The sequence below is a fragment of the Tursiops truncatus genome, chromosome 19 (genome assembly GCF_011762595.2).
Source record: "Tursiops truncatus isolate mTurTru1 chromosome 19, mTurTru1.mat.Y, whole genome shotgun sequence".
NCBI classification, from domain to species: domain Eukaryota; kingdom Metazoa; phylum Chordata; class Mammalia; order Artiodactyla; family Delphinidae; genus Tursiops; species Tursiops truncatus.
Genome location: NC_047052.1, coordinates 923,621 through 949,236, shown reverse-complemented (window position 1 = coordinate 949,236; position 25,616 = coordinate 923,621). Strand labels below are relative to the sequence as shown.

Genomic DNA, 25,616 nt, shown 5'->3' with positions numbered 1-25,616 from the left:
ATCCAGCAGCCTCCCGGGAAGAGCAGCTGGGGCCCACACCTTGTCCCGCCCGCCCTCCCCGAGAGGCGTGCACCCTGGGAACCACCCAGCAAATGAGGGCTCAGACAGAGCCACGTCACGCCCAGGACAGCAGCTGTGACCCTTCAGCCTGCTGCCTGCAGGAACCACCGGGGCACCGCCCGGCATCGCAGGCGCCCTGAGCTGCAAAGGCTTGGCAATGCCCGATCTCTCCTCTCTCAGTGTCCCTTTTAATCCTCTGGCCCCGGTTCATTTCTCTCGGACAGGCTGGTCCTGCCCCAAACGCCCTGAGACCGCGTGGCTCCCGGGCCCTCGGCGCCCTGCTCGGTCGGCTGCACTCGCCCCACAAGGGGACTTGGGGCCCCGTAACCCCCGGCTCACCTGAGGGGGAACCTCTCCCCGGGGTCTCGTCCCAGGTGGAAGACCAGCGGCAGCTTACTGTGCTCCTCCTGCGAGTGGGTGGTGACCCCCGACACGTTCTGCCCGGGGCAGAAATCCACGCCCTGAAACGACAGGCCGGAGCGCAGGTGACGCGTGCGGGGCTCGCAGCGGGCGGGCGAGCACAGCAAGACCGCGGATGCCGTGCTGTGGGGCGGAGCCTGCTTGCCACCCAGCCCCGGGCTGCGTGCCATCGGCCCTGTGCGCCGTCCCCTAGGGCTTCGGTACTTTCCTGGGGGAGGGGGTGGTGAGTCTCTAAAATATTTCAGTCCATCTTCTATCTAATTCCTAGAGCAAAGCTTTTCACGTCCACCCTATCTGCCTCGTGGCAGACGAGGTGCGCAGCGGTCGGCACTCCTCCAAGACTCCTTGGCCAGCTGAGGAGGAGGGACCGCAGGCCTGAAAGCCAGAGACACAGGGGACCCGGACGCACCGCCCCCACCCTTAACAGGAGACGGAGCGTCTTCTCCACCAAGGCTCAGGTGTGCAGCCCTGCTCCGCGCCCTCCAGGCGGCCTCTGCCCTCGGGGTTCAGCCTTCGACGCGCGCGTGAGATGGGGTTCCCGCGCCAGCGTGTCCCCCAGGCTTGAAGGCTGCACCCCCCGGGGCTCCCTGACTTGGTTTAGGGAAAGGCCTGCTGCCATCTGGGCAGAGTGGGGCGAGGCCAAGGGTTGCCACCCCAGAAGCACTGGGGACCTCAGGGCCCCATAAGCAGCTGGGCACTGGTCTCCAGGCATCATGGGACACTGTTTACAGGGTCTGGAGCGGGGCCGTGGCGGGGCCCGTTAACCTTAAAACGGGGCCGGGGACAGAGACGTGCCTCCTGCCTCTCCTGCGGGCAGCAGTGCAGCCTGACGGCAACCCTCCCAGCACCCGCGGGTCTGTCCTGGACAGCCCGGCAGCGGAGCAGTGAATACCCTGCTTCTCAGTAGAGCAGGGAAGTGAGGAGCGAGATAAGTCCCAGTCGTCTGCCCTGAGCTGTAGACCCCTGAGTCAGCGGCTGCAATCTAAGCTGTGGAGAACGGACACCCAGGTGGGTCCCAAGTAAGTGACCTCTGACCTTCTGGGAGCAGACCAGCTGGAGAACAAAAGTGGATTTAACGGTGGGAGAAACAACCACGTTTAGCATAAAAATGCCGAGCAGTTAATGGAGAAGAATCCAAGTCTAGACAGAAAACACGAATTACCATTTGGAAGCAAATCATCAGCTATTTGATTAAGACGCCGCTAATTCGTGCAGGAGTTTCCTCTCACAGCCACTCTCGGGAGGGAGGACCTGCCCCAGGGGCAGCGCAGCTGAGCCCCACGCAGCCCAGCCAGGCAGAGGGGGCGCGGGGTGCCCTGCCCCAGCACAGCACTGGCGTTGGGAGGACGGGAAGGAGGAGGGGGGCGGGCGAGCCGTGCCCTTGAGCCAACGCTCGTGGATTTAGTCCAGAAATGCAGAAGGTCCCATGGACACATGGGCCCTCCCTCCTGCCTCGGTCCCCCGGGCCTCAGACGCCTCCTGAGGGGAGGCCACGGGCTTGGGGGTGATGGCGGCGCCAGACCTGGCACAGGGGAGAATGCTCACTCCTCCTTCGCCTCTGGTACCTGGTCAGGACGCGGGCAGGTGGGCCCACAGGCACGGGGGGGTCGGGGGGTCGAGGGGGTGGGAGATGCCCCAGACAAGGGTACAGGGGGAAGTTAACAAGGTCCCCTCGGGCGAACCCTGCACCTGGGGACCCCTGACCTCCTCAGCTAAGCCACGCCCCCAGCCTGCAGACAAGGCTGCCCCTCACGTGTTGATCGCCTGGAAGGCAAGTCTCCACAGAGCTCAGGGAGCTGTCGACGGCCACAAGGCCGCTGTCGTGGTTTCTGGGGCCCCTCCCGACTGCACACACCCCCTCCGCCTTACTGGTCCCTGCAGGGAGAGGGGCCATCAAAGCAGCGTGCGGGGCCCCCTCCCCCGCCCCCAGCATCTGAATGGAACTGTGACCGTGCAGACCCACCGCAGGGGGCACCCCCCAGTGCCTGCACGCCTGCGCGCCTTGGAGAAGAGACGGCAGTTTTGCGCGTTAACCAGAAGCCCCACAGATAACCCTTGGGAAAGGGAAGCAGCGCTCCCCGCGGAGCCCTGCGCTCGGGTGTCCCTGCCGCGCCGAGGGGGCCTCCTGACGCTTTCCGGCCCCACCGTGAACGCACTCGGGTCAGCACAGGCCGTGCAGCTGGCTGCCCGCTGCCTGCAGACACGCTGGGCTCGAAGAGGCTCCCCAGCCCCTGTGGGCTCCGGCTTGGGTGGAGGCTGGGCTGACCACACCTGCCCTCAAGAGGCCCAACAGCCCACGGTGCGCGAGCGGTGGCTTCCAGAATGCCGGCGAACCCGTGCAGCTGGACGCAACGGGGACCCTCCTGGGTGGGGTGGGGAGGGCCCGGGGAGGGGCAAGGGCCGCCGCGCTGTCCCCAGGAGCCCTCAGGCGGGGCTCCTAGGCCCTCGGCCCCTTGGCATCTTCAGGGCGAGCCAGCCGCAGCCCTGCCCGTCGGGGTGCCGGGTGCTCAGGACAGCTCAGCAGTGACGGGACGTGAGGAGGCACAGGCTTGGCTAGGGGAGGGCGAGCGGGGGGCGGCCCAGGCACGTGGAGAGGAGGTGGTGGGCGGCCGCGAGCTGGGAGGGCCGAGTGGGGCTCCGGGCCTGGCAGGGGCACTCCACCGTCAGGACTGGGGGTGGACACGGGGAAGCAAACATGGCGACAGCGTCTCGGGGGGCCGCCGAGCACCTGGCCGGGCCAGTGGGTGGACGGGAGGGGAGGCCGGGGAGGTGCCGGGTCTGCCTGGGCCCCTGAGGCATCTGACCCGGGTTTGGGGCTGAGTGGCCCTGAGGCTCGTCTCCGGAGCCTGGGTGGCGCGGGCCAGGGTGGGTGCTGTCCTTGTGGCCACAGCTCGTCACCCCCAAGTCCCTGACAGCAGGTCAGCACGTGAGCTGGGGGCACAGAGGCCTCCCCAAGGTGGGACGTGAGGGACGAGGCATTCACAGAGCCGGGACCGCCTCACCTGCCTGAACTCCTCCCAGGAATTGGTCCAGGTCCAGAAGTGGGCCTTGTACTGGCCACGGGTGACCGCCATCAGCGTGTTGCCACGGTAGTAGAATACCGGCCTGTCAGGGGGACAGGCGGCGTCAATTGAAAGGGTCCCCGGGCTGTGGAGGGGCCCCCTGGCCGCCCCTCATCCCCGGTGCTGGAGAGGCTGGCGGCGGAGGAAGGGGGTAGCACGCGGGCACGGCAGGCGGGCCTGTGGGGACGAGCATGGCGGCTGGCACCCCCTACCACCCCCGCCAGGGGTAGCAAGCTCTCATGCCAGGTTTCAAGACAGAAAAGAGACAGTGAGCCGTCCACTCCTGGCCGTCAGCCTGCTCTGGTTACACTATACACCCTTCAGAGTCCACGCCCCTTCACGGCAGCCTGGGAAACTCATTTTGTTTGAGCATAACAGTAGCAGATCTTGAGCTGGAGCAACTGCCTCTGGACAGCGTCCCGGCGTGGAGCTGCGTGTAGGCTGGGGCCGGGCAGAGGGTGAGGGACGCCGCAGGGAGGAACAAGGCCTCTCCACCCCACCAAGCACTTCATGCCAAGACCCCCGGGTCTCACCTCCCCCTGGGCGAGGACACCTGCTTTGTCAGCCAGCTCGGCCCCGGCGCCAGCTGCGGGGCGCCGGGCGGGGCGAGTGCCCGGCGGGAACCTACCTGTCTGTCAGGCGGCCCTGGAGCATGGTGGGGAGGAGGTCCAGGCCGTCGATGGCCCTGTCCCTGGGTGGCTCCAGGCCTGCGAGGGACAGGCTGGTGGTGAAGAGGTCCATGACGCTGCCCAGCTGGTGGCTCACCTGCAATGGACGTGGCGCAGACGCGCTGAGGATGCCCGCCCTGCCCTGCCCAGATGGCGGCCAGGGGCCAGGTCCCCAGGCGTGCTTGCTGATGCCCACGCCCACGCGCGCACACACACACGTGCGGCCACATCCCGCTGCATGTCCACACACGCAGAATAGAGGCTTTCCCTGCCCGATGACACGTGCGTGGCAGAACGAGTGCAGGGAGCAGGCCAGAGAGGGGACCACGGCTTCACGCCCCAGGATGACTGCAGGGCAGGAACGAGCGCAGGGAGCAGGCCAGAGAGGGGACCACGGCTTCACGCCCCAGGATGACTGCAGGACAGGAACGAGCGCAGGGAGCAGGCCAGAGAGGGCACCACGGCTTCACGCCCCAGGATGACTGCAGGGCAGGCACAAGGCCGGCTCTGACTCACCTGGCCGGCAGGGATGTGCCCGGGCCACCAGGCGATCGCAGGCTCCCTCATCCCACCTTCAAACGTGGTCTGCTTCCCGCACAGAAAGGGGCCATTGCTGCCACCTGGGGATAGTCGCCCATCAGACCACGTGCCTGAGTCCCCAGGGCCATAAACACCCTGCCGGGCACTCGCCCTCGGGACACGTCTGTCCACCTGGCTCCCCGCCTGGCCCTTTGGAGGTGACATTACTGAGGCACTGAGGCCGTTGTGGAGACAAAGGACCAGCCCTGGGGTTCAGGCCTCAAGTTCAAGGTCGGAACGCCTGGAGATGGCTCTGACCTAGAGCTGTGGTCATAAGGTCATGCCCCCATAGACCGCGACCACGCACACACACAGCACGTGGACATGTTAGTGAAAGACGTGGAAACATTAAGACACAGTCCCGACCCCGGGCCTGGCAGGTGCCAGGTTCCCTAAATGTCACTGTGCACAAGCAGCTCCTGTGTGCCTGGGGTTTGGGGGTGCAGATCCCGTGTTTCTGACGCGCCCTGCTCTGAGCAGGTGGTCCCTGAACCTGGCTGTAGGCGGTGCCGAGGGCAGACAGCCCGGTCCTGGCGAATCGCACGTCCCCGGCTCGCTGCCATGATGGAGGGAGGGACCCCCGAGCATGGGCCTCGCTGGTCAGCACAGGGACAGCAAGGGTCACAGGCCAGAGGCCAATGAGGGCCTACTTCTCTCCTGCTCCTGTCTCTCCAGCTGGGGGTGGGTACATGGATTTTCATTGTCTTGTTCTGCCCCTGCAGCTCCTTCTCGGCCGAAGCCAGTTGCGCTGTTCCTGTCCCTGGAGATCCCTGGGCCCCTCTGCCCCCAGGACACGTGGCTGTAAGGTCCCCCAGTGCCTCCCCAGACAGGCCCGGCCCTGTGGGGTTTCCAGCTGTCTGTGGCCTTCCTTCCAGAGCTGTCTGAGTGACTCAGGGCCCTCCTGGGGCCCAGCCTTTTTAAGAAGAAAGGGAAAAAGAGACATCACCACGGGGGTGTGAAACCCTCATAGGACTGTGAAACGCGGGCTCTAACAACCTCGCTCCAGCTCCGCAAGGTGGAAAAGCCTCAGGCCTGAGAGGCCTAGAGCCAGGGTCCTCAGGAGGACTGCAGGCTGGCAGGGACACAGACGGAGGGTCTGGGGGAGTGAGCAGGCCCCCCGCGCTGCGCCAGGGGCTCCGGCACTGCAGGGGAGGGGGGCTCGCTCCCTCCCCTCCCGACACCACCCACCACGAGGCCTGGGGGGGGCGCTTCCGAGGGGCGGGGTGGGCGCCAAGCCTGGGCCTGGCTGCCGCAGGGTCATCGCCCCCGTGGGAAGGGAGGCCCCCAAACACAGAAAAAGGGGCAGACGTGTCCAGTCACAACGGCCACTGTGTTACAGCTGAGATCAGAACGGAAACGCTGATAGGGGACGTTGCGGCTTCAGAGAGAGAACTCCGGACGCGACTGGCCCCAGGGCTGGCCAGTAGAGAGGCAGGACGCGGTGAGGGCCGCAGCCTCTGCCTCCGCCTGCCCCACCGAGCTCTCCCTCCTGACCAGGCACCTGCCAGGCGGTGGGGAAGAGGGGCATCGGACCTGGGGGGCGCTTGCCGGTGTCTCTCCCTCCCCAAGGCTGAGCCCTTCACACTCGGCCCGGTGGAGGGCTGCTGGGGGGCCCCGGGTGGAGCCCCATCTGCTCAAGTCACCTGCCTTGTCTGGGCGCAGAAATGAGGGCAGCGCCGTTGTCGGACGTGAAGAAAACAAAGGTGTTCTCTGCGATGCTCAGGTCCCGGAGGAGGTGCAGGATCTTCCCGACGCTGTCGTCAATCTCCCGGACGGCGTCCCCGTAACTGCGGGAAGGAGGGAGCGGTCAGCAGGGGCCGGCGGCCTCCGGGACCAGAGGGCGGCCGAAGCCGAACCTCAGGGAGGGACGAGGAGGGGGCGTTCCAGTCGAGTTTCAGACGGAATCGGGGCAGAGGCACAGATGCTTCCCTCTGTCCACAGCTGACAGTGGTAGCGAGGGCCCAGCCTCTGGTGGTAACCAAGCACAGCAGACCCCCCGCCCCGGGGCCCAGGTCTACATGCCCAAGGACTCACCGCCCTCGCTGGCTGGTGCCCAGGAAAGGCCTGGAGGCATAAACAGGCGCGTGTGTCGCGTCGATGGCCCAGTGTAGAAAGAAGGGGCGGCGAGCTGCCTGCTGCCTCTTAATGAAATCCAGTGCTTCCTGAGGAGAAGTGCACACCGTCTTCCCCGCCCCAGGCCCACCTCCCACCCCAGAGCCGGGCCAGCCCCTGCTGTCGTCACCTGCAGGTAGATCTGGGTGAGGTTGGCTTCTCCGGTCTTCAGGTTAATTGGAAATTCCTCATAAAATCTGAAAACAGTACAGATCCAGACAGAAGTCGGCCTTCAGGGCAGGAAAGCCCCCCCCCCCCCCCGATTTCCTGGGCCAAGTCAGGGGCCTCGTTTACAAGAGAGACGGAAACGTTCACGTCAGAACAAAACCGGAGCCTGGAAGCTCCCAGGCCCGTCGGGGACCCACCGGGGTGGAGTCTGGTGCCCCGGTGACCCCACCATCTGGGAGGAGGGGAGCCCCGCCAATGAACAGGCAGGACGGTGCGAGAGGAAGCGGCCAGTCCACGGCCACGGAGGGCACGGCTAACGGGTGTGGGCATCTCTCTAGGGTGACGGAGGCGGTCTGGGATGGGGGTGCTGGGTGAGCTACACCTCAGCAATGCTGGCCCAGCTCTGTGGTCCAGTGACGTGTACTGCGCTTCCACCAGAACAAAAATAATTTAAAAAGGAAGAAAGGGAAGTTAGGCCAGACAGGAAAGACCAGGGCCTGCCTGCAGCCACCCGATGGCCAGACCAGGTCGGTCCTGCAGCCGACGGCCCCCCAGACGGTGGCTCGGAGAGAGGCTGACCGTGCAGAGCGTAGCCCCCTCAGGGCACGGGGCCCAAACCCCGGAAGCCAAGTGACGCGCCTCGCTCTGGGGAGCATCCGGGGCTCCCAGCACCTTTCCTGAGACAGTCAGAAGCCCCCGGACGCGGGGCTCTTGTAAGTCAGAGGTCACAGCACGAAGTCTGGGCAGGACGAGGAGCTGGCGGGTGGGCAGCAGCAGTGGGCGGGGCCTGTTACCTGCCAACCATCTCCCAGTCCCGGTACACAGGGATGTTGGGCCTGGCCTTGTTGTCATAAGGTCCAAAGTGACAGTTGGGGGATCCAAACCACTCGTCGAATCCGTGCTTCAGGGGGTGGAACTGAGGCCTGTGGCCCAGATGCCTAGAGAGAGGAACCCGGGGCACTTCAGGGACCGCCGCACGGGCGCCCCGGAGCTCCAGGAAGCAAACACCCTCGCTTTCAGAGAACAGCTCAGGAGACAAGGCTCCAGCCAGCCCCAGGGTGTGCTGAGCCCGGGTGCCCCGTGGCCTGGACCCCCTGCCCGCACAGTCCACCCAGGCGACAACCGAGGGGCGCACATGGGGATGGTGACCAGGTCCCATGAGCGCGGCTCACTGCCCCGGCGCCCTGGGCAGGAGCCGGACGGGACGAGAGGATAACACGGCAAGGTGCCTGCGGGGCAACGGCCCAGCTGTTACCGGGCTCGGACCCGCCCCCTGCTCCCACCCGGGAGCCCCTTCCCCGCAGGTGCGTCACGTCGGGTCCTCTCGCCAGTGGGAGGGTCTCTCTTGAGAAGGGGTTTCGGGGTGAGGTTCCTCCTCCCTGGGAAGCAGACAGGTTTCTTGGGGTCACGTTTGCAGAAAGCCTCTCGCAGCCAGCATCGCCAGCGCAGCGCTGGGGGGCTGCACCGGGCCAGGCCGACTCCACGTCACCGTGAGCTTGCCGCACAGCTCGCTCACTCAGTCAGGTGGATGCGGCCCCGAGGCAGCTGGGCAGGATGGCGCCGGAATTGAGCTGGCCGGCAGCGGAGTCTGGGCGCCGGTAAGTGAACCTCTCGGTGCCCCCTGCTGGTCCCGAAACACTCTGCCTCCGCCGGATGGCTGCCCGGCTTCTGGAGCCCCTGTGCCGGGGGCACCCGCACGGGCTCTGCCCCGAGCGCTGTCTCTGCAAAGGAGAGCCAGCTGCGCCCCGTGCTTCCTCTCTGGGCCCGCAGCTATGACGCCCCCTCCATGCTGGACACCGCTGGGTGTGACACTCCTCGTCCTGCATCCTTCAGCCCAAACGGCCTTCACGAAACAGAAACACCCACGAAGGTCCGGCTCGTGTGAAGTTGTCAATTCCAGGTGCTGGTCCCAGGGCAGCTGCGGGGTCAGTACTGCCTGCCAGCGAGCTGAGTGACAGCACGTCGAGCCCCTGGGACTCAGGGCAGCCTCTCGCGGGAGTCCAGGCTCCATCCATCCCAGGCCTTGGTTAGGCTGACAAAATCCGGATCCGTGGTGCTGGGGCCCGAGGCTGGCTGTCAGGCAGTCACGGCCACGGCCACCAACACCCCCTGCGGCTCTGATGGGACCCTGCTGAGACCAGCACACCCACCTGGCAGAGGAGGGACCGAGCCCCCTGCCCCGGGCCTCCCAGAGCCCGTCATCCCATTGGCCATGGCCGCCCTGACCCCGGCTGGTCCACCAGCTCTGCGTCCACCTCCCTGAGTCCATGGAGCTGCCTCTCCAGGCCCTGCCGCGTCCCTTCCTGTTCCTGAGTCCGCCCATCTCCGGAGCTCGTGGGGACAGGCTCCCACTCCAGCTCTGGCTGCCCCGTGTCAGTGACCACGAACGGGAGGCCCCTGGACCGGGGCAGAGCCGCCAGGCTGGGCAGAGAGCGCCGGTCATCGCAGGGGCTCCTCCTTCTGCGGGCGCAGCCCGGGAGACGGCCCCGGCGGGCCTCGTAGCCACCCTACCGCCGTCTCCCGGGCCTTCCCGGCACTGCTGGGCCTTGCAGGCTCCCACATCCTGCACCCTCGTCAGCTCTGCTGTGCAGCCCCCACCGCCTCCAGGCTCGACCGCTCGGCCAGCAGGACAGCTGCCAGCCCCTCTCGGGGGTGAGGAAGCAGCCTCCATGTCCTCGGGTTCCCTGAGGACTCCTCTCCCGGTTTCTGCAGATCCCCCATCACTAGGACTGTCAACTGCGTGGGGCAGTGGTCCCCAAGGGGCGCAGATGAGGTGCTTGCCCTCGAGGTGGTGAGTGCCATAGGGGTCAAGGCGAGAGGGTCCAAAGCACGGCAGCGGCCGAGCAGAGACGATCAGGGCTGGAAGTCAGGGAAGGCTTCCTGTAGGAAGCAGGCTTGGTCTCCAAGGGCTCCAACACGCGGGAGAGGAAAGAGGACATCCGACCTTCATATCAACCTCTAGGGCTGCGTACTCAGGCATCCCCGGGGAGTACAGCACGACACGCGTGTGACAACGTGATCTTTCACGATCACTTGATCCCGATGATTCCACACCACACGACCGTCCCCATCCCCTGCTTGCTTCTTGGTTTCATCACCAGACAGAGCCGCTTTGCTCGCTGGCGTGTCATCGTGACGGCACGCGTGTGCAATAACATGGCTCCTTTGGTGCTGCCGTGGCAGCCACCACCCCAGCCTCACCACGGGAGGTCCCACGGGCACGGCCACAGCAGTTTTTAAAGGGATGCTTTGGACATCTTAGCGGACCTGGAATTCAAGGACTCTACTCCCACCCGAGGGGCTCCCACTGGGCAACGTGAGTAAGGAACCCGCTGGGTGAGCCCAGCAGGCAGGTGTGGGACTCACCACTTGCCCACGATCTTGCTGGTGTAGCCGGCCTCCTTCAGCAGCTCCGGCAGCAGGAGCTCTGAGTCCGGGATGCCGCCCACTATCTCCTGTGGCGTGTAGGCTGGTGGAGCAATGCACCGTGTGAGCCGGCAGGGTCGAGCGGCAGAGCCCTGGTCGGGGCAGCACCACCCGGGCACTTTGCAGGTCTTCCGGCGCTCATCACTGCCAGCACCATTACCAGAGCGAACAGGCAAACGTGCCCCCGAGGGGGTCTGGACGTCAGGGGTCAGGGGTCAGGGGAGGGCCTGCCCCTGGCGTCTCCAGAACTCGGGCTCTGAGACCACACCTTCCTCCAAGGGCCCCTTGAAGCCCCACTTGGTCGGGGAGCCCACCTAGAGCCGGGCCGCCCCCGCCCCTGGGACAGGGCGGGAGCCAGCCCCACCCTCACCGTCCTCCCCATTCGCCCAAAACACATTGTTTCTGATGGAAGCTCTGCATTCTGTTTCAACATGAGTTACGACCCAGACAGAAGCCTCAACCCTGGGCGACAAGTGCGCCCGGGAGAAGCCAGGTCACCAGAGAGGACAGGCGACAGACGCCCCCTCCCTCTGCCCCAGGGCACAGCCTACCGTTCCTCGCGTGCCCGTTGGTGGTGTAGAAGCCACTGCGGATGGGCAGGCGTCCGGTGAGCAGAGCCGCCCTGGCTACGCGGAGGGGACACAACAGAAACATGGGTCACGCGTGCAGCCCGAGGCCAGCCCTGTGGTACCCGAGTCCCCGGCAGCCACTTGAGAGCCGGGTGGGAGCACAGCTCCGCAAAGACCAGCAGCGGGGCCGGACGCAGCTCCCCCTCGCTCGCTCTCCAGCTCCCGGGACAGCCCACAGGCCTCCTCAGGTGCCGCCCCTTGCGGGGTCGCCTCTCGTCCTCCAGATCAGAGGTTCTCCCCGCTGCGAGGCCACTACCCCCCCAGCTGGCGATCCCTTCCCCGGCTGAGCACCTCCCCCGAACCAGCCGCGACACTCAGCTCCGCGAGTGAACAGCCGCCGGCACCGAGGCGGCCGCTTGGGCCTCAAACGCCCGCAGAGGCTCCGAGCACTTGGCGGCCTCTGGTGGCTCCTGATGGCCCCGCGCTCCCCAGAGCATGGAGCTCAGGTGCTCCCAAGCACCAGCATCCGACAGAAGAGGCCGCAGCCCGCCTGCCAGCCCTCTGCCCCTTGCAGGAAATGCCGGTGGAGCCGACACCCAAGTCAGGGCTGCCACCCCCGCGCTCCGTGCCCGCACCCTGTGCCCCTTCTGGCCTACGCATTCCCCGCCTCCCCACCGCGCCTCAGTCTCCGCGCTCCATGCCCGCCCCCCTTGTGTCCCCCCGCCCAGCATGGCCTACGCCCGGCCCCACCCCCTGGTGGCCTGAGCAGGCCGTGGCTTACAAGGGGAGCACAGGGGATTGGCCGTGTAGAAGTTCGGGAAAAGCATCCCTTCCGCAGCCATCCGGTCCAAATTCGGGGTCTCTCTGGAAGGTTCTCCGTACACCCCGAGGTCGCCCCACCCCATCTGCAGGAAAGAGCGTGTGCAGGTGGGATGAGAACGTAGCCGGAGCCGTGGCCCCCAGTGCACCCCAAGTGCGGCAGGTGCGCGGTCAGCGCTCCCCGGTGCAGATGCCCAGTGCCCACCTCCTCCCGGCCCCGACGCCGGCCCCACGTGCTCACGGGGCACCGGCACCAAGACACACACCTCTGCCTTCTGCACAGACGAGAAGGCCGTCCTACTGGTGGCCAGGCCCCATGAAGCTAACCCGGTGAGGCCCTGAGGCCCGCGGTCCTCCCGAGCTCGCTGTCCCGAGAACTGGGCCGGCCGGCACCCAGGCGCCGCACGAATGTCCACAGCAGCAGGACTCCCGACTGCTCAAAAGAGACAGCCTGTGTCCATCACTGATCAACAGTAGACAGATGTGGTCCATCCATCCAGGACCGGGGTGAACAGCAGCCTCCCGTTTACGTCCACTCAGGACCGGAGAACGTAACCATACTTGGAAATACGGACGTAATTAGCTAAGATGAGATCACACTGGACCAGGGTAGCCCTAAATCCAGTGACTGGGTCCGTGTGAGAAGATGGGACACAGAGACAAGACAGACACACAAGGAGAGGCCAGGCCTCCACGACGGAGGCAGAGACTGGAGGGTCGCAGCCACAAGCCAAGGAGCACAGGAGCCCCCGGGAGATGGAGGGGAGGGAGGACCCTCCCTCGGAGCCTCCGGAGAGACTGGCCCTGCAGCCCCTTGATTTCAGACTCTGGCCTCCAGGACTGGAGGAAACAGATTCCTATTCCAAGGCACCAAGTCTGTGGCCACCTGTTAGGCACGAGGGACCTGATACGCACACTACGGACCACTACTCGGCCGTAAAGAGGAACGAGGTGCTGACACTCACGAAAACAGGCTGCTGAGAAGCCGGTCAGAAAAGGCCGCAGGGTGTACGATGGATGTGAGACGTCCAGAACAGGCAAGTCCACGGGGACAAGGCAGATGGGTGGTTGCCAGGGGCTGGGGGAGGGGGAGGAGAGTGACTGCCAGTGGGAAAGGGGTTTCTCTTCGGGGGGTGGGATGTTCTCAGCTACCGGATGGGGGCGCTGCACAAGCCGGCGCACGTGCTAAACACCACCGAACCGCACGCTTTAAAATGTTAAAAGGGTGAATTCGCGTTATGTGCGTTGTGCCGAAATAAAACCCGCCAGGTGGTGAGGTGGGTTAGCACGGGGACGGACGGACGGACGGACAGATGCGAGACAGAGCAGGCAGAGTCCAGGCGGGGCGACAGGTGTGCACTGCGACACCCTTTCAGCCGCACGGGCGTTCGACAACTTTCATCCTAAAGCGCTAAAGAAATACCTGAAAAGGGCAACGGGACGTGACTTCGCTCTACGACCCAACGCATCCTTCTGCGGCCAGCGGCGTGGGGCAGGAGTGACCCCGACAAACTGATTCCCCTCGGCGCTGCTGGCGGGCGCGGCCCTGCTTCCCCTCTGGATTCTCTAGACGCGCCAGCCCCCTCCAAGCTGGCTCTCCTTCACCGGCCGCTCCTCCTGGAGGGGTGGAGTGGGGGGAGGGCGGGGACGGGGCTTCTTCCCGGGGTTATGAAGATGACCTACAGCTGACCGTGGTGACAGCTGCACGACGCTGTGAAGGTGCTAGAAACCGCGGAATTGTGCCCTTTAACTGGTGAACTGTGCATGGTGGACACTGCGTCTCCGTAGAGTGCCGCTGGAAAGCGCAGGCACCTGGGGCTGCAGCGGCCTGGCCGTGCCTGTCTCTCTGGGGCCCCTTAAAGCTCTCCAGACTCACGGGCCACGGCCTGCCAGCCCACAGCAGGCTCGGCAGGTCTGCACGGAGACGCTGGGGAGAGTGGGGCCGGCGCGCACGAAGCTCGGGGAGCCCTGGGTCACACGTGGGGGCCGAGCATGCAGGTTTGCCCAGGATGGTCACAGGTAGGTGTGTGGTCTGGCTGTCATCATTCATGCCCCCTGCACCGGGCAGGAGCTCACACGGCGCCCTCTCCGTCAGGGAGAGCCAGGAGGGGGACACGTCCCCTCGTCTCCCGGCCTTCGGCCCATCCTGACACTCGGGTCCCAGAGCTGCCTGGGGGCTTTTGCCCTTGGACTGTGCAGTGTGTTCTCAAAGACCCTTCCAGCCATAGAGTCCCTTTGGAGATGGTTTATCTTGAAATTACTGAAAAGGCTTTTCTGTTCACCACAACAGGAGCTGGAATGAAAGTTGCCCCTGCAGGGAAGTGCGGCCGACAGGGGCAGGAAGTGGAGTGGAAGGCACGAGGCTGAGGCTCCAGGCCTCTCCCTGCTGCCCCCTCTCCCCGCACCCCACGGGGCACAGGCAGGCTGCCGACCCTCACCCCCAGGCCAGGTAGGAGGAGCAGAGAGAGGCAGAGGGGCTGGGTCCACTGGCACCACCCAAATCCCAGCCTCCCAGGAGGGAGGTGGGGCTCGGCACCTCAGCACGTCTGCATAAACGGTTTAGGCACAGGGAATGCTGGGATACTCCCCAAATCCAAGTTCCCAGATGGCGGCCAAGGGCCCACCTATTTACAGGTGAGCTTCTCTGAGGCCTGCAGTCACTGGCCTGCTGTGTTAGCTCCTTCCTGCTGAATCAAGTTCTACTATCACTTATCGGTAGGCTTTCTTGGCTATAAAAATAGGGATGTTAACATCCACCTTGCACGGCTATCACGGCTTCCATGAGACCGTCCTCCACGGCACCCTGGGCAGGGTCTCCCACAGAGTGTGAAGGATGTCTCCCCTCTCCCATGTGATCGCCCACCCGCGCTCCCAAGGCAGCTGGAACCCGGGCCTATGGTCCTCCTCCTGGCCTCGGCCTTGCCATTACTCGGTGGGAACTTCAAGACTTCTGGGCGTAACTAATGAGAACATAGCACAGGGAACTCGACTCAGTACTCCCTGGTGACCTAAACGGGAAAGAAATCCAAAAATGAAGATATATGTATACGTACACATGATTCACTTTGCTGTACAGTAGAAACTAACACAACACTGTAAAGCAACTACGCTCCAATAAAAATTAAAAAAAAAAAAGACTTCTGGGCAATGCAGGGGCCACACACAGCTACGAGGAATTATTACCCGTGCGTGTGTCCACATCGACACGTGTGCGAGGCCCTGGAGGGTCAGGGCGGGGGCACTGGATGGATGGGCCCACCGTGGGCACACAGGGGCTGGCCTCTGTGCAGCCTGGCCTTACCCTTCCCAGTAGCCCCAGGGCGTCCTCCTTAGTCCTGTTTTACAAGTAAAGAACTGAGACACAGACGGCACTCGGGCCCAGCCGGGCAGGAGGGAGCTCTGTCCCTGCGCCCCGGCCCCATCACCCATCAGCCTTGGAGAATGGAGCTTCTCAGCCTCTTCTAAATTCTTCCACAAGTTGATGCCTACCAGGGCCTGCGCCTCCTGCCAGGCCTGCTGACCGCCTGGGTGAGGACGCAGAGCTGGGGGGCCTGAAGCCTGTCTAGTCGGGAGAGCCTCGGCCCCCACTTCTGCTAAAGTCGCTTTGAGTGTGTTTCCTGTCATGCGCTGACCAGGACAGAGGTCTCCCCGACTTCTCTGGGCTTCAGCTGCCAAAGAACCCCAAAGTCACAGGAGGAAGCCGCAGAGGAGAGTCAGGGCTTTGGGGCCTCCTGGCCCACTGTTCCTGTTTCCTGGACCCACCCTGGGCACCCAGGCAGACGGGCCCCTGGGTCAGCCCCCCTCGAGTGAGACGTGCCCAGTGCCGGTCCCCCTCCACCACTCAGGGCCTCCGACAGAGCCCAGCGGCCCCAGTAACGGGCAAAGAGAAACAGGTGGGTGTGGGCACAGGTTGTACTTTCTGTAGCCCCATAAATCCAGAAAACGACCATCTCAACCAGCCTGCAGCATCGACCTTCACTAATGAACTGTCACCTTGGAGAGAAAGGGAGGGGCAGAAATCGGAGAGGCTAAGTGCTCAGCCAAGCCTTGCTTGCCCCAGTAATTCATGTACTTAAACAGCCTTCCTGCCCAGGAACCTCAGCTTTGAGAAGGCTGACCCGCTGACACAGCGAGCATTTCCAAGACCCACGTGTTCGTCACGAGCAAACTTTCCGTACCAGCCATTGGGGCGGGCTCCGGAGGAGAGGAGCTTCCGGGTCCCTGCGGAAGCCGTCCTGTCTGAACAGTTACGGGTAGAGAGAAGCACGGTCTGCGTCACCTCTGGGCGGAGCCACCATGGGCGGGTTTCTGCGATCTTTTCCGGCTTATTTGAATGTTGGTAACTTTTTGTAATAAAGAATTATTTTCATAATAAAAAAGTTACATGAGATATATTTTATGTCTTTTTCTTGTACTAGGTCTTTGAAATCCGAGCGTGTTTTTTACACACAGCACCTCGCAATTCCGACCAGCCAGGACCGCCCAGCAGCCACGTGAGGCCCGTGGCCTTGGTCCAAAGGCTCCCGGGAGTGTCTCTGCTGGTCTTTTGGGGAACTTTGAGCTATTTTTACTCACAACACTTCTGACACCAAGTGTGTGTGGGTGCGTGACCACAGCAACTACTTCTCTGGCCTCTGGGCACCGGCTGGGAGTGCAACAATTCAGCTCCGTCTGACTACCTACCTGGACCTGGCATCTGACCCCACAGGTCAAGGGCTCAGCCCCACAAGACTGCCCCCACTTCACATGCCAGGCGCACATCCTGGGCCTCCTGTAAGTCAAGGCTCCCACAACCCACCCCCACTGCTCCCAAAGTTGGATAATTTGCTAGAACGGCTCACAGAACTCAGGGTGGCGCTGTGTTCACTATCACCTGTTTACTATCAAGGATACAACTCAGGGACAACAGGGTGAGGTGTCGGGGGGACTTCCCTGCCCTCTCTGAGCCCTTCCACGTGTACACCGACCTGGAGCCCTAACCTTCCAGTCACGCCTTGGCCTTCCTGGCGACCACACCCTGAAGCCATCCAGGGCCCCCCCCCCCAGACACTGGTATCACTCCGGGTTCGAGGGTTTAGGAGCCGTATGCAGGACCTCTGCACTGCCTCAGCCCTCAGGACGGGGCGGAGGGGAGGCCCAAAGGGCCGCGGTCTCCCCACAGCTCAGGGGCAGCAGGCACCTGAACCCAGGTTTGCCTGCGTCCCCACTTTACCCCAACGCCCCACAGGGACTGATTCCAGAGCCTCCATTTCACTCCCCAAAAAGTGCCCCCCAAATACAGTCCCGCTTCCTTGGGAAGGAGCACAGGGACCAAGTCGCAAAGGAGGCGCGAACAGCACGGCTCTGTGGGAAGGGTTGGCCGCCGCTGTGACCAGGGTGGCCTGGGGCTACACACACACCCATCCGGGGACACTCCTACGGTTCCCAGGGCAGGTCCAGCAGGCCAAAGGCAGCGGGGAAGGCGACTTCCAGGGCGGGCAGGCAGGCCGGGGTCTTAGCCAGCTCTGCACCGCTTCCCTGCCACCCACACCCCCAGCAGTGGGGGGCGGCAGGCGAGAGCAGGGGTCCTGGGGAGGTGGTCCTCACGCGGCCAGCATCGCAGCACGCCTGAGGGGCAGCGGAAGGAGCGGGGGAGGGAACAGGACAGGAGGGTCTTCTCCTGGCCCGGCCTGGACACTACACCTCACTTCACCCTCACCCACGAGCCAGGCTGCGGCCTGCAGGGCCAGGCGCGACCCCCACACCGCCGGCCGCCCCCAACCCCGCCCGAGCGCAGTCCTCCCGGGAGCCCGGCCCACACCCGCACTCACGTCGTCCATGAGCAGGAGCAGGATGTTGGGGGGCTGCGGGGCGCCTGTGGCCCCCAGCCCCGCGGCGCTCAGCACGAGAAGCAGCCGCCACCTCGTCGCCGCAGCAACCGCCGCCATGGCAACCACGCCGAGCGCCACCGAGCCCCGGAGCGGCGGGAACGGCCCGGCCCGGCGAAGCGGGCGACCCTTCCGGCTGGGCGATGGGGCGGGGCCATGCCGGCTGAGTGACAGGAGAAGCGGGGCCCTGACCGACAGAATGAGAGGTGGGGCGGGGTCAGACCGGCTGAGTGACAGGGATGTGACAGGCGGGTGGGGCGGGGCCTAGCCGGCCGCATTACCGTCGTCGTCGTCACGTGACGCGGCCTGTCGGGCTCCCAAGATGGCGGTTTGCGTAGCGGTGATCGCCAAGGAGGTGCGTACTCCGCCGGGCAGGCCCGCTGCAGCGTCAGCCTAGCTCTCCGGTTCCCCTCCTTCCCTGCCCCAAGGGCTCCGGAGGGTGGGCCCGGGGGCTTTGCCGAGCGTAGGTGGCCAGGGGCGGGCCCGGCGGAGGCGCCGCCCAGACCTGCACCTGCCGCTGCCGAAGCGTCACGGGCCGGGTCTTCCTCTTCCGTGCGGGCCGCCGCTCCGCCCAGCCCCCCGTCCGCGGGCTTTGTGGTTTCCTGCTACCGAGTCTAGGCGTCCACTTCTGTCCATCCTGCTCGGCCGCGCGCTCCCAACGGCCAGGCCGTCGACCCCCGGACGAGTGATTGTTTCCTCTCCGCTCAGCAGCCACAAGTCAGACCGTTGCACACCTCTGCCTGGAAGCCTCAACAGTGGCTTCTCATTGCCGTAGGATCATGTCCGAATAATCCCCTCCCCGTACCACAGACACGCTCCACTCCAGCTGACGGACTCCCCCGGCAGGCTCTGCTCCCTCACGTCTGGGCCTCTGCACCTGGAACCCCTTCCTCCTTCTCCCCCACCCCTGTCCCCTCCACTGGCCACCGAAGATTTCACTTTCTCTAGAAAGCTCTTTCTGAATCCTGAGATTGGGCTGCGTGGCCATCCACGCGCTCCTACTGCACGGAGCCGTGGTGTCCGCCCCGGCCTTTTGAAGACTAGGCTTCTGCGGCGGTTTTCCCATGAAGCTCTTGTTACGCTGACTTCCGTCTTATCACTTGCTGCGTTATTTGTTGGTGGGTTTGTGGACTGTCTCCTTCATCTGTCATCTCCATCAGGGTAGGGACAGCGTTGTGTACACTATATCTGTGCAGTGCCAGGCCTGTGGGAGCCTGGGAAGACGCTGTTAACTCCAGGGTTAGGTTGCTCGGAAATGGCCCTGCAGAGATGGAGGTCTGAGACAAGCCTTGACGGGTTTAGAGGGAGCCTGCCAGTGCCTCTGAGACTGCAGGAGCTGGAGTGTTGGGAAACAGCCAGTATGACGGGGCCAGGAGGAAGGCACGTGCTAGGATGGGGCCCTGCTCAGAACGTGAGTGACAGGCTGCGCTCAGACCCACTTCAGAGGCGTCTTCTCTTTTCTGCCCATCCTACCCATGCCCCTTTGCAGACAGTATGAAAACCTCCTCAGATTAGATTGGGTGCCCTGAAGGCAATGCCCACGGCAATTTGAAGGATATTTTAAAATTTATTTATTTATTTATTTATTATTTATTTTCGGCTGCGTTGGGTCTTCGTCCTTGGGTCTTTTTTGCTGCGCGCGGGCTTTCTCTAGTTGCAGCGAGCGGGTTGCTTCTCTTGTTGGGGAGCACGGGCTCTAGGCGCGCGGGCTTCAGTAGTTGTGGTGCGCGGGCTCAGTACTTGTGGCTCGCGGGCTCTAGAGCGCAGGCTCAGTAGTTGTGTTGCACGGGCTTAGTTGCTCTGTGGCATGTGGGATCTTCCCGGACCAGGGCTCGAACCCGTGTCCCCTGCATTGGCAGGTGGATTCTTAAGCACTGCGCCACCAGGGAAGTCCCAGTTTGGAGGATTAGGCAGTGGGTTTTGGGGAATGAGAGCGTATTCCATGGCTAATTGGCACTTGGCCGATCTGCCCTCCTGAGTGCCCCGTGGCCTTGTTTTCCAGGCCAGCGCACATGGGGTGGATCCTTGTCACTTCAGCCGCTGTCATCCTTTTCTTGCAGAATTACCCTCTTTACATCCGCAGTGTCCCCACGGAGAACGAGCTCAAGTTTCACTACATGGTGCATACGTCCCTGGACGTGGTGGACGAGAAGATCTCAGCAATGGGGAAGGCCCTGGTGGACCAGAGGGAGCTCTACCTGGGCCTGCTGTATCCCACAGAGGACTACAAGGTGTATCCTCACACCTGGCAGTGGCTTCGAGTCTGGGGATTCCCTGCAGTCGCAGGGTGCGCTGTAGCATTAGGTCCCCCTGAAAAGCATCTCGTAACATCACTTGAAAAGAAAAAAGATGCAGGCTTTTGGCCAGTGGGGAATTAGAGCAGCTTGAGGACACTTAGGACCTCACACCCTTTTTCTTTAATTAGGAGGATAATGTGGGAGCAGCCAGGCTTGAATTGCCTTGTGACAGTCTCCACCTGTCCCTTGGGTTTGTGGAGGAACTGGGGACTCTCTGGCTTCATGCCGTCTCAGCGGGGCCACCACCTCCTGAGCAAGGGGTCATTGTTCACGCATCTTTTTTTTTTTTAGTATTTATTTATTTAGACCACACAGGGTCTTACTTGCAGGATGTGGGATATTCCTTGCAGCGTGCAGAATCTTTAGTTGCGGCATGTGGACTCTTAGTTGCAGTATGTGGGATCTAGTTCCCCGAGCAGGGATCGAACCCCAGCCCCCTGCATTGGGAGCGTGGAGTCTTAGCCACTGGACTACCAGGGAAGTCCCCACTCATCTCTTTGCCAGGCCCAGCCCCACCAGTCACTGTAAGATCTTGACAAGTCCTTGGGACAAATGGCTCAAAACCTATGGAGTTCAAAGACATTCCCACAAGCAGTAACGAGCTCGCCCAGTGTCACTGCCCGGAGCCACTGTTCCGCAAGATGGAGTGGCCTTTAGAGGTACAGGTACCTTAGGCAGGATTCGCCTCATTGTGCAACCTCTGGTCTTGCAGTTAACCCTTCCCAGCTGGGAACTGATGCAGAGAGAAGGCGAGGTGCCCCAGGGTTTGGGCAGGTTGCCCCGGGGCTTGATCATGATAAGGCCCTCTGCTTCTCCAGTAAACACCAGAGCTGTCTAAGGAAGTGTCCATCACACCTGCTGCAGTCCTGTGTCCTCCTGGCACTGTGGGAGTGGCCCAGCCTGGGCCACTTGCTGTGATGCAGGTGTCATGCTTCTGCAGAGCAGCTTAGCAGCCGGAGGACATGCACAGATGGCCTTCCTCTCGCAGGCTCTGCACGGTGATGCCGTGCTTGGGGTTGTCACAGAGTCCCCGCATTAAGAGCGTGTTCCCTAACCAGCTGTGCAGTTACGGCTACGTGACCAACTCCAAGGTGAAGTTTGTCATGGTGGTGGATTCCTCCAACACGGCGCTCAGAGACAACGAGATTCGCAGTGTGAGTGTGGGGGCCGGTGGGTGCGCCTGGCCGCTCGGTTTTCCGTCTTTGTTCAGAAATGCTGAGAAGCCCGAGCGTGGCAGCAGCTGTGTGTACTTACACGTGTGAATTAAACACGTTGTTGGTTCTTGTTCCAGATGTTCCGGAAACTGCACAACTCCTACACAGACGTGATGTGCAACCCCTTCTATAACCCGGGGGACCGCATTCAGTCCAGGTGGGCGTGGCGCCTTCTCGGGTAGCCCCCGCCTTGCTGAGAGGCAGCGATTCTGAGAGGCAGGGAGGGAAGGTCTTTTTAAGCGACGGGCACTGTCCGTCTAAGGCAGCCATTCTGAAGAGGCAGAACCCTGTTTTTCCAAACAAACTCTTCCTTGGATCTCCAGGTCAGCAGAAGGGGAGTTGGGGCGCGGGGGCCGCAGAGCTTGTCCATCTGGTCTCCCAGGTCGGCCCAGCAGGTCCTGGGGCGCCTCCCCAGATCCCAGTGAGGGCCCAGGCATGTGGACAGGAGCCTCCGGGAGAAAACGTCCTCCTGTCGCTGCCCGATTTTGTCTTTGACGTTGAACTTAGACGATTAGGAAGTTAGGGTGCAGGTGTCTTCCAAATAGCCTTCAGGTAAACACAGACCTAACATCTGGATGTCACAATGATGCTTCCCAAAGAGGCATTCATGAGCACGTGCTCCAAACCTGCTCTGGGAATTCCCTGCCTCCCAGACACAGTTCCCAAGGGGTTTCTTGTAGCCGGCCGGTGACCCCAGCCAGGGAAGATGACCCCTTCCTCTGCTGCCTTCCCTCAGTGGTGACAGTGTGTCTTGGGTCATCCTGGGTGCCCCCCTCCCCCCTCCCCCCCCTCCCCCCCGCCCCCCGCCTGGAGACCCAGCAAGGGCAGCACCGTGGGAAACCGCACAGGAATGAGGTGGGACACTCAGATTCTCACCGCCTGATGTGGCGGCATGCATGTCCTGGCCTCAGCCAGTTTTACTCACCTGGACCTCAGAGACTGACATCTCTGCCAGCCAGGGATGGAGGGCCTGGGTCTGCTTCTCTGATTGTCTGTTTCTCTTTGCAGGGCCTTTGATGGCATGGTGACGTCCATGATGATACAGGTCTGTTGAGGAGAGCTCTGCAGCCCGTGGCTGGAAGGAATCGTTCTGTGCATAACTGTGTTGTTCAGATGTATCTTTATTTCTACTTGTCTCCTCTTGGGTGTCATGGACGTGCCACTGGGGGCAGGGCCTCATGCACGGTGCCTGTTGACTAAAGGTCTTGTGAGATCAGGTTTGGCTTTTTCCTTCTGCGTCAGCAGAAGGTTTAACTAAAGACAGTTTAGGGACTTACCTGGCGGTCCAGTGGTTAGGACTCTGCGCTTCCACTGTAGGGGCCGCAGGTTCAATCCCCGGTCAGGGAACTAAGATCCCGCATGCTGCACGGCATGGCCAAAAAACAAAAGGAAGGAGTTTATGTGGACTTTCCAGGGACAGAGCAGATCAGGGACCAGACAGAGCAGGAGCTGTTGTCCCCACTAGGCACGAAGGGGCAGGGGGAGCCGGGTGGCAGGAGCTCCCAGAGCTTGGAGCCCAGAAGAGGCTGCGAAGGGAGGGGCAGAGGACCCGTGGGCCGGCCGCCCCCTCCAGTGGCTCAGCAGGTGGGCTAATCTGGAGGGGTCCGCCTTCTGTGCCCAGAGCCGGATTAGAGGGGCACGTGGGACGGCCTGCACACCTTCCCCCGGCGGGAGGGCCCTTCCTCCTTCTGGTCTGGCCCGGCCCTGGAAGGCCACCCTCCCGAGACCGTGTAACTGCAGCGTCCTCATCAGCTGCTGCTGGGCATCGAACGAGCAAAGTGCAAGAGTCCCCTCCTGCCTGTTAGTGCCCTGAGGTTCCTGAGGGCCCGGGGCCGGGTGGGTGTTGGAGAGCAGCCCCCTTCCCTGCTGACCGCCAGGGCCCTGCGCAGGCTGTGGAAGGGGCGCTTACACTTGAGGAGGGGCTGGTGTCATCAGATTTCCGCCTTCTGCTGCCCCAGAAGCCTGCTCAGTCAAGGTTGATCACAGTTCTAACTGACCACGATTGAGGCCACGGCCCCTTCTGGGATCAGGTGACCCAGGTTCTAGTGCACTTTGTCATTTGGTGACGGCGTCTCTGAAGTGGAAGAGGCCCTCCTGGGCCTGAGCCACCTACACAGTCTGCTCTGTGTGGTCTCAGCGTGGCTGGCTTCCTTGATCAGGCACCCTAAGACACCACGAGCCCCTCCTGCCCCCTCAGTCACTCTGGAGAGGGTCTCTGACCAGGAGGAAGGTAGGAGGGTGGCTCAGACCCACTAGGAACAGGGAGGCTGTGAGCCGTGAGCGTCGTCGGCCCAGGGCTGGAATTGGGATGCACTCTGCTCGTCTTTGGGTTTCCTTCCCTTCCTTTGAGCACAGAAGTAAACAAACAAAAAACAGCTCAGAGTGTGTGTTAAAGACACACGTCCCGGGCTCCCCCCCACCCTGCCTCGCCTGCCACAGGTGGAATTGCAAGACCTAGAAGAGGGCTGAGAAGTGCGACCAGCAGGTGCTGGTCTGATGCAGGCCACCCTCACACGGGCTTCCTCCCCACCGTCCATCCTCAACTTTCTGGTTGAGCTTTCACTTAGTAATCTCTCCTGCCTGAGTGATGGCTGAGGCAGGGACTACAGGTTGCCAAGGCAACTTCCATTCTCTCTTGCTTGCTACTAACAGAACCCTAGTGTTACTGGGGACAATTGGCTAGACAAAATACGCTTCCTGCCCGCACAGGGGTAGGTGGTTATGGCGTTTAAGTGGCTGGCGTTGGGAAGCACTTGCAGGAAGGACACTTAAAAGGGGGATTCAGCTGGCAGTACCTTCATCTTTACCCTTCCTCCTTCCTGGAACTTAGATGTGATGGCTGGAGCCCAGGCAGCTATCTTGAGAGCATGCAGGCAACATTCATCCCCTGAGGATGGAGAGCAGAAAGCTAGAAGGAGGCTGGGTCTTTGCTGACATACCAGCCCTGGACTACTTATGTTCAGCATTTTTTTAATGAGGAAATGAAACCCCTGTCTTGTTGAAGCCACTGCTGTTTGGGTTTTCTGCAGATGGAGCCAGAGCAACCCATAATGGTTTTACACTCGAGATTCTTCACGTGCATCGTCAGGTAGTGTTCCCGTTTAGGTCTGAGAAAATCAAGGCTTAGACGTGACCTGCCGGCCTTTGCTTTGCCCGCAGAACGGTCAGATGGCAGTTTCATCCTAACTCTTTGCATCTCTGTACTGTGAGGCTCGCCTCACTGAGGGCCACCTGCCTGCCCATCCTCCCCACAGGGCTGAGCCCCGTCAGATGCAGCCCCTGCTCAGCCCTTGGCTGCTGCTCCAGGTGCTTCTGCTGAAGTTCTGTCCTCCCTCCCCATCAGCATTCCTTCTCCCTTCTTCCCCAGGCCAGACAGCCAAGAGGATCCTGCGTGTCTTGGCTTTCTCTGGGCATAGCTGAGAAAGTGTGGGTCGGAGCCCTGGCCACCCACATGGGCTGCTTGGGCCTGAAATCCACAGGAAAGGAGGGACTCAAGGGCCCACTCTCCTCGCAGTGGCCACGCAGAAGGGATTAAGAAGATACATCTGAAAAGGGACCAATTCCTTGGGATAGAAGCCTGTCTGCAGGTCCTTCCACAAAAGCAAAATGCACAATGAATGCATCAAGACCAATGCACATCCTCGCCAAGGAGGAGACTGGCACAAGGTACGGCGCGGCAGGAGCTGGTGCTTCATAAAGTTCAGCTCCAGGAACTACGTCTGGGAGGCCTCCCTCTCCTGCAGCCCCCAACTGCACATGATCCAGGCCTGGCTCGGCCCTGAGCCACCCAGCAGCCTTGGCAAGGTCCCTGCCACTCAGCCCCTCCTACCCACATTCTCCAGGGGCCAGTGGTGGTGCGTGTGTGTGCGCGCGCGTGTGCACGTGTGCACATGAAAACAGAAATCTATTCTCTCACGTTTCTGGAGGCCAGAGTCAGAAATGAAGGTGATGGCAGGGCCGGTTCCTTCTGCAGGCTCTGAGGGAGGGTCCTTTCAGCCTCTCCAGCTTCTGATGGCTGCCAGCGACTGCTGGAGTTCCTTGGCTTACGGACGCATCACCGCAACCTCTGCCTCTGTCTCCACGTCACGTTCTCCGTGTGCCGGTGTGTCTCGTACCCAGTGTGTGTCACTGGGTTTAGGGCCACCCAGGTGATCCAGGGAGATCTCCAGGTCGTTAGCTTAATCACATGTGCAAAAACCCCTTTTCCAAATAAGATCACATTCACAGGTACTGGAGATTAGGATGTGGACATATTTTGGGGGGGATTTCGTTCACCCCACCACAGGGCCAGTGCTGACCCCAGATCACAAGCGGAGTGTGAACCTGGCCAGATGGACACGCGGATGGAGAGCACA

General features: G+C 62.5%; 2 protein-coding genes across 12 annotated transcripts in view; one reads left to right on the top strand and one right to left on the bottom strand.

Annotated features, from left to right (window-relative positions):
* The window catches only part of GALNS (galactosamine (N-acetyl)-6-sulfatase), a 22,129-nt gene extending 3,134 nt beyond the window's left edge, over positions 1-18,995 (bottom strand). For 2 of the 7 annotated variants that reach the window (XM_073795721.1, XM_033846066.2), the window contains exons 1-14: positions 17,694-17,840; positions 13,307-13,605; positions 12,150-12,316; positions 11,846-11,969; positions 11,047-11,121; positions 10,436-10,538; positions 7,864-8,007; positions 7,032-7,098; positions 6,824-6,951; positions 6,437-6,576; positions 4,727-4,830; positions 4,171-4,307; positions 3,483-3,585; positions 400-521 (exon numbers count right to left, since the gene is read on the bottom strand). In XM_073795721.1, the coding sequence (XP_073651822.1) occupies positions 400-521; positions 3,483-3,585; positions 4,171-4,307; positions 4,727-4,830; positions 6,437-6,576; positions 6,824-6,951; positions 7,032-7,098; positions 7,864-8,007; positions 10,436-10,538; positions 11,047-11,121; positions 11,846-11,969; positions 12,150-12,316; positions 13,307-13,352 (1,460 nt within the window). In that variant the 5' untranslated portion in view covers positions 13,353-13,605; positions 17,694-17,840. The other 5 variants (XM_073795724.1, XM_073795722.1, XM_073795725.1 and 2 more) reach the window with 5 other exon arrangements.
* Positions 17,989-25,616, top strand: TRAPPC2L (trafficking protein particle complex subunit 2L). 5 transcript variants are annotated; one of them, XM_033846073.2, is made up of 7 exons: positions 17,989-18,105; positions 19,811-20,037; positions 21,036-21,201; positions 21,339-21,418; positions 22,270-22,306; positions 24,291-24,349; positions 24,629-25,616. In XM_033846073.2, the coding sequence occupies exons 1-7, from the start codon at positions 18,073-18,075 to the stop codon at positions 24,675-24,677; spliced, it is 651 nt and encodes a 216-aa protein (XP_033701964.1). In that variant the 5' UTR covers positions 17,989-18,072; the 3' UTR covers positions 24,678-25,616. The 5 variants fall into 5 exon arrangements, with proteins under 5 accessions (XP_033701964.1, XP_033701966.1, XP_033701962.1 ...); XM_033846075.2 differs by lacking the exon at positions 24,291-24,349 and having other exon boundaries at positions 19,811-19,959; positions 21,114-21,201; XM_033846071.2 differs by lacking the exon at positions 24,291-24,349.

Coding starts and splice junctions, on each gene's coding strand:
- TRAPPC2L (XM_033846071.2), top strand. CDS start 18,073: ATGGCGGTTTGCGTAGCGGTGATCGCCAAGGAG. Junction 20,038..21,035: donor GGATTCCCTGCAGTCGCAGG/GTGCGCTGTAGC, acceptor TTCCTCTCGCAG/GCTCTGCACGGTGATGCCGT. Junction 21,202..21,338: donor GAGACAACGAGATTCGCAGT/GTGAGTGTGGGG, acceptor TTCTTGTTCCAG/ATGTTCCGGAAACTGCACAA.